The sequence below is a fragment of the Chlorocebus sabaeus genome, chromosome 18 (genome assembly GCF_047675955.1).
Source record: "Chlorocebus sabaeus isolate Y175 chromosome 18, mChlSab1.0.hap1, whole genome shotgun sequence".
Taxonomy (NCBI): domain Eukaryota; kingdom Metazoa; phylum Chordata; class Mammalia; order Primates; family Cercopithecidae; genus Chlorocebus; species Chlorocebus sabaeus.
In genome coordinates this window covers 56,004,825-56,017,819 of record NC_132921.1, presented here as the reverse complement: position 1 = coordinate 56,017,819, position 12,995 = coordinate 56,004,825, and the positions used below count along the sequence as shown (strand labels likewise).

Below are 12,995 nucleotides of genomic sequence, written 5' to 3'. Positions count from 1 at the left end.
TTGGCTTCTGTTGCTGTAATGCAGTCTTTAGGAATTTAGTCTTAAGTAAATTCTGGTAGAGTATCTCCTGTGTAATCCGTTTCAGTCTAGCATTTGCCAATGTCTTGGAAAAGAGGAAGACTGAAATTCAGAACTTTGTTTATTTAGTCAGTCAACAGAGTTTACTGAATGTTGACTACATGCTTGGGGCTGAGAAAAACAGAAGAAACCTAAGAGACACTCCTTGACCCAGAGAACCATCTCATCTTGCAGTAGGAATGAATGAATAAGCCTGATCTGTGGACCAGGAAAGGCTTTTCTGAAAACAGTGATGTATTAGATTGTCTGATAGTATTCGACACTCAGAGAGCAGCCCATAGAAAGGCCCTGAGGCAGAGAAAAGCATGGCTTATTTGAGGAGATAAAAGTTCATCATGGTCAGGGTGTAGTGCTAATGGAAAGAAAAGGGTTGAAGATGATTGAACAAAGTGATTTTTAGTTTACTTATTCATTTCTTTGTTTGGCTAGGAAGCCTGCTATTCTAAACCATTAATTCAATTATGAAGAATCCACATTTGAAAGCCTCAAATTTAATTTGATGTATGTACATTTATTGAGTAAGACGTGATTCCTGACCTCAGATAACTTAGAATCTAACAGGAAACATAAGACACATGTTCGTAGTATTATAATACAAGTCAGAATGTACCTTAAGGGAAGGACAGAGTGCCACATGAACGCAGGAACCGGTGTACTGGATTTGTTGCTGCATTCATTTCTTCAACAAATACTTAACTAGTATCTTCTCTGGGGTTACAAGGATGAACAAGACACAAACTTTAACTTTCAAGGAATTGATTATACTAAGCAAGACACATACATAAATCATTAGAATTCTTCCAGCACAGAGACAAAAATATGTACAGGCTATGAGATAAATCAATAGTTTTATTTTATTGAGCACTTATTAAATACTTTACATGCATTTCCCATACCCCCCTTACTAGGTAGGTATTCTGTCCTCATTTTTCAGATGAGAAAACTGGCACTGAGAGAAGTTAAATCAATTTCAGAGGTCCCAACATTTGAAAGTTGAGGATATGGAATTCAAACCCGGTTCTTACTCATGACAAGCCCCAGGCTCCTAACCATCCTACATAGAATCCCGCTTCCCAATCACTCATAGTGCTCAGGGCAGAGCATCTCATCTGAGCCAGGCAGAGATGAGGAATGCCTCCCTGAGCAGAGTTTAGGGATTAGGAAGTGTTGGGGAGGTGAAGGGGGGTAGATGGGTGCCCCAATAGAGGGAAAAGCTGAGTAGACCCAGGAGGCAGAAAACTATCCAATGTTAGGCTATTATGTCCATTCTAGGTTGTTGGAGATTAAGCCAGGAGGCAGAAATTAGCCAGAAATATGCCTGGAAAAGAATTGAGATCGTGCAGGATATAGAATGTATAGTGGGAAACAGAACTGGAATTGGGTTTGCATTTTAAAGTGATTACAAGGGCAGCTGTATGGGGGATGGCATTGAGGGAAATGAGAGTGGGAGAGAAGTTCAAGATTATTGTAGAGTTGTAGACTGGAGAAGGTGAGAGTCTGAACTTAGATATTAGCAGAGTGGATGGGAGGAGAGCAGAAGCTTGAGAAAAAGTCAGGCAGTGAAGTTAATGGGCTTTCTGAATTCTCTGGCTGTGAGGAGTCAGCTCAGGGAGAAATCGGGGTTGACTTCTAGGTTCCTGACTCAGGAGATGGAGTAGATAGATAGTGTTGCCACCAAATAAGGAGAAAGCAGGTTTGGGGGTTAGGTGATGAGTTCAGCTTTGGTCATGGTGAGTTGGAAGCTCCAGTGAGACATCTAGATGAAGCAGTCCCAAAAGAAATTGGGAATCTGAATCGAAGTTCATGATAGACACATGGGCTAGAAAAAGATTTCAGAACCATCAGCCTAATGGTGAAGTTAAAGCAAAGAGAGTGGAAGAGAGTCCTCAGGCAGAGAGGGTAGAGCGAGCTGAATGTGGGATGGTCATGCGGGGCAGGCGGGGCAGGCAACTCTTGGAGGGGACACCCATGTGAAGGTCCTTAAAGAGAAATAAAGGACACTTTAGGCAGTGTAATAGTGTGAGCAAAATAGGGGAAAAAGCAAGAGATGTTTTCAGATAATGTAATGGTTCAATGTGGCTGGATAATAGTGGGTTTGATGCAGGTATCAGGTGACTAAGCTGGGAATGGGTTATAGTCTTGAGAGCCTGAGGCCAGGCAATGAGAATGGAATACTATTCAGCCTTGAAAAGAAAAAAAATTCTGGTACATGCTTCAGTATGGATGAACCTTGAGGACATTATGCTAAGAGAAATACGCCAGTCCCGAAAAGACATATGCTGTATGATTCCGTTTATATGAGGTATTTTAAGTTATCAAATTCATAGAGACAAAAGGTAGAATGGTGGTTGCCAGAGCTGGGGGAGGGCAAAAAGTGGAGTTGTTTAATAGGTGCAGAGTATCCATTTTTCACAAGGAAGAAAGGTATGTGACGGGATAGTGGTGATGCTTGCACAACCACACTTAATGCTGCTGAACTGTACACTTAAAAAATGGTGGCCAGGCATGGTGTCTCATGCCTGTAATCCCAGCACTTTGGGAGGCTGAGGAGGATGGATCAAGAGGTCAAGAGATCGAGACCATCCTGGCCAATGTGGTGAAACCCCGTCTCTACTAAAAATATAAAAATTAGCTGAGCGTGGTGGTGGGCACCTGTAGTCCCAGCTACTCAGGAGACTGAGACAGGAGAATCGCTTGAACCCAGGAGGTGGAGGTTGCAGTGAGCAGAGATGGTGCCACTGCACTGCAGCCTGGGCGACAAGAGTGAAACTCCGTCTCAAAACCAAACAAACAACCAAAAAAACAAGATGGGGAGGGATAGGAAAATATTCATTAAAAGGATACCAAAAAATGGTAAGATGATAAAATTTTATGTTATGTTATTTTGCCACAATTAAAAATATCAAAAGAAGAAAAACAAAGGGAAAAGAAGTAATTTTTAAAGAAAGAAAGAAAGAAAAAGGCAGGACTTCTATTCAGAGGCTATTTCCAATAGTTCTGAGGAGAGCCAATGTGGCTAGAATTGGGTAGGTAGCAGCGGAACTGTTAGTGGACTATGAAAGGGCTGTGTTTGTATGTCAGAGTCAGTCAAATGTTGGCAATGTCATATGGTTCAACACAGTAGAAAGGCAAAAGGAGACAAATCCTTTAATGAAGTTCAAGAAAATGTACATTCTAACCATTTAAATTAAATTGCAGAATATTTCCTGGGGCACTTGCTCTCAAACTAATCATCCAAATAGCAAATATTTTCCATTTTCAATCATCTTAGGTCAATTTGAAAACAGCTTTTTATTTTTTATTGGAGAAACTCATATTGTCTTCACTTGTTCAATGTGAAGTTGAGTTGCCAAAATTGCCTTCAGTACACATTTGTCTTTTGTATTTCAAACAGAGAAAAGTTTCCATTTCCCCATTTCATTGTGAAAGTTTTCAAAAAGTTTGGGCAGTGCCCAGTGCTGTCCCCATCACTCACTTCATCATTTCAGCTCTAGTTCTTGCACTTGGCAGACTTGGAACGCCAAGTTTCTGCTTCAGTGCTGGTCAAAATCCCACAGAGGACTTTGGTACCAATACCCGCTGATAATTCTCTGAGCTGAGAGTTGTTAACTTTTCAACACAGTGACAGAATGAAAAGAGCAGGTTTTATCCCTTATAATCAACCAGGACTTTAAAAATTCACACACACATGAGGATCAGACTCTGCTGTCTATAAGCACCCCAAGAGATTATTAAAAAGGAAATTTCCAAGTGGTTTTCATAGAGATTTCAATTCTGTGTATCTAGGATGGGGTCTGGGAATCTGTTTTTAACAAAAAGTAGGTTAATTCTGATACAGGTGGTCCATACACTATTTTTTCAGAAATTGAGAAGTGAAATCAGGGCTTATTTTTTCTTAAGGATAATTACAGTCAAACTAATAATATTGTTCTTTTAAATTGGTAGATACTCTAGCATTCTGAGTGCATTTTTATTTATCATATAGTACATCCAAAAATCATTTTTCTAAACTTTGGAAACATTTTCAGCAAATGAATGCATAAAATGAGATACGGTGTATTTTACTACAGTTTTACTGGTATTTGAGGACAAAAGTCATAGTTATCCTTTCTCCTGTTTTCTCCAGCTCTCTACGTATAGAAGGAGGAGGAGGAGGAGGAAGTAATCAGAGCATTAAGAAGCAAAGAGAGTAGAATGTTACTGGGGGTGCTACAATCACCGAGATAATAGCAGGAAGTGGGGTGGAGAGGCAGGTTATAAATCAGAAAGAAGAATCCTCAGAGAAGGCTGGGAAGCAGGTAATTTTCAGAGTTGAGGAAGTGGGTACACTTGTAAAACAGAAGAGATTTTTGGATGAAGGTTATAGAATAGCAGTCTGGAGGCAGCAGTGGGAGCCAGTTTCTGTCCCTAGATACTAGAGCTCCAAGAGCCTGAGAGGATGACTCATCTCTGCAGAAGGAGGTGGGAAGGAATGTTGTTGCCAGGGGACCCAGTGGCTACGACAGAAAGATGCCAAAAAATGGTACTGGATTTCTCCCAACACCTTTGTCATTGGTCATAAGAGACTTCCCCAAACAATGAAATACTGTTTGGAGATCCCACTGGATATAGGACCAAAGGGCAAGCAGCATTGTGAGCAAGGAGATGGAAACCCAGAAAGGGATACCTCACTACCTGCACAACACAAATCGGGTCAAGGAGAATGTTCAGGAGTTGATTTCCTTTGGAAGCTCGGCGGGGGAAGGAATACGCACTTCAGAGCAGGACTTGAAAAGTGAGATGCTTAGGGACCAGGCAAGTAAAGTGAATGAGTGATGGTGGATTAGTGAAGAGTGTGAACAACTAAGAGATCTCCAACCTCACCTAAAGGGACTGACCTTGCCTCTGTCCAGCTATTTTCAGGTGGGCATATAGAATGTAGGGCAACAAATCCTCTGTCATTAATGAGGCCCAATGTTGGCAACTAATTCAGATGTTAAGTAAAATGCACTGTCAGCCAGACCAAACATATCTATAGCCAGATCTACCCCATGGGCTGCCAATGCATGGTCTCAGCTTTGGAGCCCGAGAGACAGTTATTAAAACTCTTTGATACTCAGTTTTCTCATTCATGAAATGATACGTGGAAAAATACTCGACTGATTTTTTTGAAAGTTATTTTTGGAAATAATTAGACTTACTCTTCATGTCTTTCAATGAATGTATGTAAAGTATTTTTCCAGTGTCTGCTACTGAGTAGATCCTCAGTTAATGGCTCTTATATTGATCAGAATCATGCTTTTTTTCCCCAACATTTTCTTCCCCAAACAATCAAGCAACTGCCTTTTCTTAGAAATGTAAAAGATTGTAGTGTCTGCAACTATCCTTCAGGTCAAGAGATGACTATTAGTGTAGAAAAGGTGTGTGGCTCAGCTCCCTTCCCTCAGCTGCCCTGTTCCAGCACCTTCCTTTCAGATCCTCTGGTCCTAGAGATGCCTGAATGTCACAGGCAGAAATATACAAATTCTACACTAAAAGAAGGTGTACAGGAACCTTTAAACAACAGCATCGAAAGCATCTGTTTAAGTAACGCTTTCCACTGAGTGCTTTGCTAGACATGGTACAAAGAGAATTCAACAGACACAGTTTCTTTCCTCTTGGAAGACCTAAGACATTACAAAGACAACAACAGATATTTTATATTCATATAAAGTGAGATAAATAGCACATGAACAAATAAATTAATGAACCTCCCTACAAAAAAAAATTGAGAAAAGGGATGCCTGCATTTATTGGTAAGAGAATAATCTGATGCATATTACACCAGGGGAAAACCACATTGTCTTTTTCTATCTATCAGGGAGCTCATAAAGAGATGAGATTTCGAAATTGAGTAATCTCAAGAGATTCCTTGGTGAGTTAACAAGAAATGAATGTCCAGATATATAGAGAGGGGAGCATTCCAAATATAGTGTGAGACTTGAGGAGCAGTTTAGGGATGGAAAAAGATGACTGCTTAAATGGATTTAAATACTTTTGCCTGGAAGGATATGATCCTGGTGAAAAACTAAGATGTGACTGACTAGGAAATTCTGAGAATGAAATGATATGAAGCAATGTTCTGTTGAACTCCCCAGACCTGGCCTTCCTCAGGTAATGTCCACAGTCCTGGGAAAAGTCTGCCATCTTCTAGCAAGAGCTTATTTATTTTCACCTGGTTTTGTGGTGTTTTTCAGTTGGTTTAAGTCAACTTGCTCCTCTATTCTTTTCTGTAGTCTTCCCGTGTAGGCTCAGGGTAATCTGACTACAAACTAGTACTAGGGATGGAGACTCAGGAAGACGGGGACAATGCACAGTTGCTCTGTTTCTAGCAGGAGTGGTTCTCACTGTGTGTGACTAGCTTGCTGAACCATGACCATCTGCAGTGGCTGTCAGGGGCCTATGTGGGGAAAGTTTGCCTGAACTTTCCTCCTCTTAGATTCTGCTTATCCTTGGCCGCTCATGTAGCTGTCTGTAATTTCTTGTCAAGGAAATGATATTTTGTTTTCGTAAGGCTAAATTTGTTCCAGGGGCTTTTTTTTTCTTCTTAAAAACATTGTGTCCCATGATTAACTAAGGATTAAAAAAAAGTTGTGGGGAGGAAACCTAATTTCTTCCAAAATCTTTGAACCTGTCAGTTGAACTCAGCAGGAATAAAGAAATAAGCTGATTTGAAATGTGATAACTAACTAGCTAAATACACACACACACACACACACACCCACCCATATTTGTATGGAAAAAATTTCAGGATTCCAATATATTCTTTTTGCCTCTACCTATGCTGACAGAGGTAACAGAAAGCAAAAATAAATATTTATTTGTAGTATTCTAAACAAAGAGTTTGGTAGTGGCATTTGCTGCTTGGCTTCATCCTGGCTTCTGACCTACTTATCATCCGTGTCTCTTTAGGCAAGTTACTCAGCTATAGTCTGCTTTACTTTCCTTTATGATAGATGGGAAGGGAGAGGGCTACAAAGTAGCACCTATGTTAGACTGGCTATGGAGATTAAATTAATGCATGTAAACTACTTGAAGAGTGTCTGACACCCAGTAAGTATTGAATAAATGTTAGCTAGGATCATGTGTACAATTACTGTATAATGATCATGATTGAGATTGAGAAGGTATGAGCCTAAAGGTAGGACTAAATTGAATTAGCCTTGGCCTAAGGTTCTCAGGTAGTTGAGCTATAATTAAATGCCTTTGGACAATCCTTTTTCAAGTATCAGAGATCTTGGGAGGGTTAGCCCTGAGCAAAACTTCTGCTTCACCACGCCCCATGAAGGCCTAGAGACTGGGATGCCCTGAGAGGCCATATGAGAATGAATAGGAGGGAGACATTTACTGTAGTTCTAGCCTAATCCCAAATTCTATTAATTCAGCAAGTGATCTTTTCAAAGGGCATTCTAATATTCAAAATTCTCTGCATCTTCTTATATATTCCTTCTGCTAAACACTATACATTTTAGGAGATAAGAATAATAATACATGAATAAAATATAAAAGTATTTTTCCTCTTTCTAATTAAACATGACATACAAGTAGTTCTTGAATTAGAACTACTAATTCCCTAATAATAATATTATTATTTTCTGCTAGACAATGTTTTATAGACATCTAGCAAGTGGCCTCACAGTTCCAGTTCCATTGAATTCATAGATATTTCTAAACGTTGGAGAAAATCCGAAAACTGGATGTCCTCTTCGTACGTTTCCATTGAAGTTTATGGCAGTTTCTGGGCACAATCACATCAACATTGCACATCTATAGATAGTTTACAGGTTACATAACTGTGGTTTTGGATTTAATTGCCAACTCGTTACCCTGATAGTAATTGCAGACAGGGGAATAGCAGAGCAAAGGGGCCTGCCCATTGTGTTACTGCTGCCTATAAAAACAAATAGGATCCTTAGGGTTCAATTGCAGGACTTATAATTGCACCTAACGTTAAAATGGGAACTTTGGACATCTGGAAGATGAGTCTGGATTTGGTCATTTGCCTTTAGGAATTAAATTCACGAAATTGTGATGGTCCTAAAGAACAGTGGTGTTCCCACCTGGATTTATGCACAGGCAGAAATGACAAAGGTGAATGTGAGCTGGTCTGCAAAGCCACATAAGTCAGGAGAGAAAAATGGAGTTGGGTTTTCAACTCACAAGTAATCCAGGATGATGACTGGCTTCTTTGGTCCTAACATGAAAATAACTCATCTAAAATGAAGAGCAGGTATATAAGAAGTTTGTTCTTACTTGGCAAAAACATGCATGGTTTCTGGAACTTGTAACTACACAGGTGTCACTTGGCATCAGAGAGCCCATTTAGGAAAAGAATGACCCATGGTGACATGGGCTTGTTGGAAAGGGTCAGGAAAGGAACATATACAGCAAAAGGTACATAACAGGTTTCCGTAGAGAACGCTGGGTATCATTTTCTTCCACTCATCCTCCTCTCCATCATCAAAGCCAAACAGTTACATAGTTATGCACGCTACCCTGCCCAATGCATTACACATGCCAATAAGAGAGGTAGGACTGTTGTTTCTATTTTTTTCTTTCTAAAGCTATGAAAAGTTCTTTGTTTGTTCCTTATATAGTTTTAGGAATACCTTTGAGGAAATTGCCTTTATTCTTTATAGCAGATTTCATATAAAGCAAGTTTTGTGTTGCTTAGGAATAAAATTTTAGGCTTCTGGAATATTTTCTATTTTGTCTCTCCATAAAAAGATAATTTCAATTTCCCTAAATTACGAGGAATCTACTCTTCATGGTGTAGCAAAATTTTAAATTATGTAATTTAGATTACTCCAGAGTAAAACTTCTTAAAAACTGAGAGCCCAGCTTAAGTGTATGGTCTAGAGGCAAGAGTTAATGGCATGGAAAAGTAGTAAAAGGTTGGATTAGAAGGTTTAATACTTATGATCTCTCAGCCCATTGCAGTTTACTCACTCCTTAGGAGACACAGATGGGACACGGCAGGTGTGTGTAAGGAGCGAAGCAATTCATGAATACTCAGCCATGAAATAGAAAATCAAAATGAAATAAGTATGACTGCAACTATCTTGGTCTATTAACATTCAAATATTAATACCTACTGTTCTTTGAAAGCCACTGCTGAATATTTACTGGTAAGAAAAAAAAAAGATAGCTTAGGAAGAGGAAGATGTTCAGGAAAAGCATTTAAGCAGGGTTTGAAAGACTTGTGATTTTCTTAACTCAGGGTAATAGTCGACCAATTAAAGTAGGTTTCCCATCCAAATGTTTCCCATCCAAAATGATCCTCTTTTTTCCCCAAGCGATCTAATTTAGGATCCCTTGGAAAAAAATTCCAAAATGCATTACAACTATTCATAAGGGTGACACATGGACCTATTTTTCTAAGGACTTTGATTTAATATTTGAATGCAACGGTATTTGACTTTGTTAGTGTAGAATATTTAAACTTAAAAAGAAAATACCTTAATTTGCTTATGCATAAGCCTATTAAACACATTTCTAGTGGATCTTATATTTATTCTCTAGAACATAACCTATCTTTGAAATGGTATATTAGTTTTTAAAAAGTCATTCCTAAGCTGAATAATTAAACTGAAAACAAAAGCTATTCTTAGGGTGTATTCCACATATAAAACTATGCACACGATGCTTTGATTCAAACAATATACTTATAAAACTTTGTTATTGTTTGAGTTCCATATTCAGAATGGCAACTTTTGTTTTTGATGATTATTCCATCCTGAAACAATTTCCCCCCTGCCCAATTAAACCAGAATTAGGAGCACATTTATATCTGAAGAGACTTAAGCTTCTCAACTGCCTGCTTCAGAAATGTAGACCTTTAGTGCTTGTGTTCATTTTGTCTCTTTGTGGAAGGCTCAAAAGAAAACAGAATCAATTCCCTTAAGTTTTTCTGGAAGAAAAAGGTTGCTTTTGTTGCTTTGATCTTAGCATGTTGTGCATTTTTTATTGGCTGTTGAATATAAAAAGCCACAGCCTCATCTGGTTTTTCTGCTGTATTCTCATATTGTAAATCACATAATGCCTTCCAATCTAAAGTAAAACGCCTAAGTCCAAAATACCACTTCAAAATGGATTTATCATTATAGTTGATAGAAAGATTTCCAGGGTGTAAGAAAACAATTCAACAGTTTGATTAATATGCCACAGACTGCTAAAAATATATTCATGCATTTTAGACGATAAATTCCAGGATATAGACATACACTCATGCTATTTTAGATCCTTTTTTCCTACCATTGCAAGAGGCTGCTTTAGCTAATGCAACAGCTGGCTAGGTTATTGCTTCAACAATATAATTCATAATGCAAAAGCAGCTCGTTTCCAAACATTTTAGAGCAACTCAAGTTGTTTACATCTCCTGTGGGTGATTTTCCTATAACTTTGTGCCAATTGGTGTCATACTATTTGGTAAAAATCTACATTAAATCAAGACAACTGCACTTAGTTAAATTTCTCTCATACAGAGAATTATAGAAAAATTACAGTAGCTGATTTGAGCTCATCATCATTAAGTAGATACAGGGTTTTAGAAAATGAATGCAAACTACAAAAATGGAGTTGTATAATTAAACATTAAATAGTCCAAGTAATAAAAGTCATAGATTAATTGTCTCTCAGTTCTAGTCAGATCCTTTAAATACTGTCTCACGACTTGAGCATTGGTTCTTTCATCGGAAGAGTGCCTATCCTTAAAGTTGGGAAATTTCAGCTCCTTTGGAGCACCTATCATCTGTAAAAAGTAATTGGCATCTTCTTCCAAAGTTTCAAATTTCCCTACAAAATCATAGTTGATCAAACATGGATAGCAGAGTTTGCTGACCTTTTCCCAGTGAATGTCCATTCCTACTGGACGGTGGGAATCCAGCAAGTAGTGGATAAACTCTTTGAACCTGACTCCAGATCCATTAATTAATGCTTCTTCACAGGCATTTGGTCGGTATTTCTTGATAATTGCCTTTCCAAATACTGGATGGTAATAACTATTGGGGTGTTCAAATTTGTCCCTAAAGGCTGATACTAATCTTTCCATGGGGTCACGAACAAACACAGCTTTGGTGTAAGTATTTAAGCGGGTATATATCCCTTTTAGGTCAAAGCTATCTAGCTTCTTCAAATGCTTCCCGTAGTGGACAGCATCATGGGAGATGTTGTATGCAGAGGAAGCCAATCCATTTAGTACCATCAGAATTCTTTTCCAATTGGAACAGCCAGCCTTAGGTACCTCGCAATATAAGATTTTGTGTTTATCTTCTACATAGATTCTGGATACCATATGAAAAAGATGTGGCTGGTGACGACTCACCCCACCATATTTCTTGCAAAACTCCTGAAGGAAAGACCTCCGTTTCTCTTGGATCTCATCAGTTTTCTTCCATTTGTTATCTTTGACTAAACTTTTGTTTAAAGGGTGAATGTCCACTGGCCAATGCATGTTGCTGAACTTGTTGAAAACAGTCTTAGCTCCTTGATGTTTTTCAATCCTCCACTTCTCTGTTGGTGACCCTGTGGACTTACTTAAAGCTTGATCCCCTCCTTGTGAATAACTGGTCTTTGTGAAGACCCTAGTAGATCTCTCAGAATTGAGTAGAAGATTTTCCTTTTCTTCTCTTACATCCTCAGGCATGTGAGACTTGGGGTTCTGTTAAAATAAAGAAGGAGAAATGTTGAAAGCACAGTCACAAGTGTGGGTATACTAGATAAGGAACTTAACATATTTGTTTTAAAATACTATCGAGGAGAGCATATTTCATATAAGCTGCCAGAACAATTTAGCAAGGCATGCTGAATATACATTTTGTAGTGAGCTTCTTCACAGAAAATGTAGCAATGAGAAACGGCATCTACAGGATAGAGCGGAAAGGGCCCTGTATTTTTGTTCTAGCTTTACCTGTAATGCAATAGAATGTAACTCAACCATTCTGGGCATCTATGACTTTTGGGATATTAATAAGTATGTCATCTTCAAGTACTGTTTTAGTTTGCGTACCTGAATGTAGATACAAACTGGAGATGTTTTGAGATTGAAACTTTTGTTGTTTTTAGGGAGCACTCTGTAATGCACAGAATAGTTCAAAATCATAAATTACAACTTAAAATTGTGTCAAGGCTAATTATAAATCTTGATGACCATTTCAGTTTTCTAAGTGCTTACAAAAAGTCATGTTTTTTTGTTTTTTTGTTTTTTTTTTTTCTGGGAAAATGCTCTATTTTTCTAAAGTATTTATCACAATAATTTAAGAATTTATTATGATCATAGTATACAATCTCATTAATGTAATGTATGGGACCTCCTATTTTTCCCAAGTGAAGAATGACTAAGGAATCCAGAAAAGTCTACTTCACGTCCTGCTCCATAAAGTTGTATCAAGGTAGAGTAAAAATGTAGTTATCTTTCCAGCAGGATGAATGAGTCCATTTACTACATAGTGTTCATCTTGCCATATCCTTCCTACAACTCTCGCAGTAAAAGAAGACATGGAAGATGGGATTTACAAGATGGCATCCTCTGGTAGGGATGAAAATTTTAAGGACATTGGCGTTTACTCTGGGTAAACTAGGGAACTTTTGTAAGTAACATGATCTTACTTAGACTTGAAAAGGATGGTGTGGAGAGGAATGGATTGAGATATACATATAAGGTTCTCAGCATGTTATTGGAAAAGTAAATGAATAAATTCTGTGCTGCGGGCATAATGCATGGTCTCATCAGCCTAGAGGTGGAGGGAGTAGTGGGGAAAGTTTCCTAGGGAATATAAACATGATTGCAAATATATATATATACACACACATGATACACATGATTGCATATATATGTAGTATATATGTGTGTGTGTGTATACACAATTTTAAACTATTGTATCCCCAAGAGTGCCTAGAAT

The 12,995-nt window shown here is 38.3% G+C and overlaps 1 protein-coding gene across 3 annotated transcripts in view; it reads right to left on the bottom strand.

Moving 5' to 3' along the window:
- Positions 1–911: 911 nt before the first annotated feature.
- The window catches only part of CHST9 (carbohydrate sulfotransferase 9), a 290,634-nt gene continuing 278,550 nt past the window's right edge, over positions 912–12,995 (bottom strand). For all 3 annotated transcript variants that reach the window (XM_007974385.3, XM_073006412.1, XM_007974390.3), the window contains one exon: positions 912–11,755. In XM_007974385.3, the coding sequence (XP_007972576.1) occupies positions 10,661–11,755 (1,095 nt within the window). In that variant the 3' untranslated portion in view covers positions 912–10,660. The remainder of the gene's footprint in view (positions 11,756–12,995) is intronic.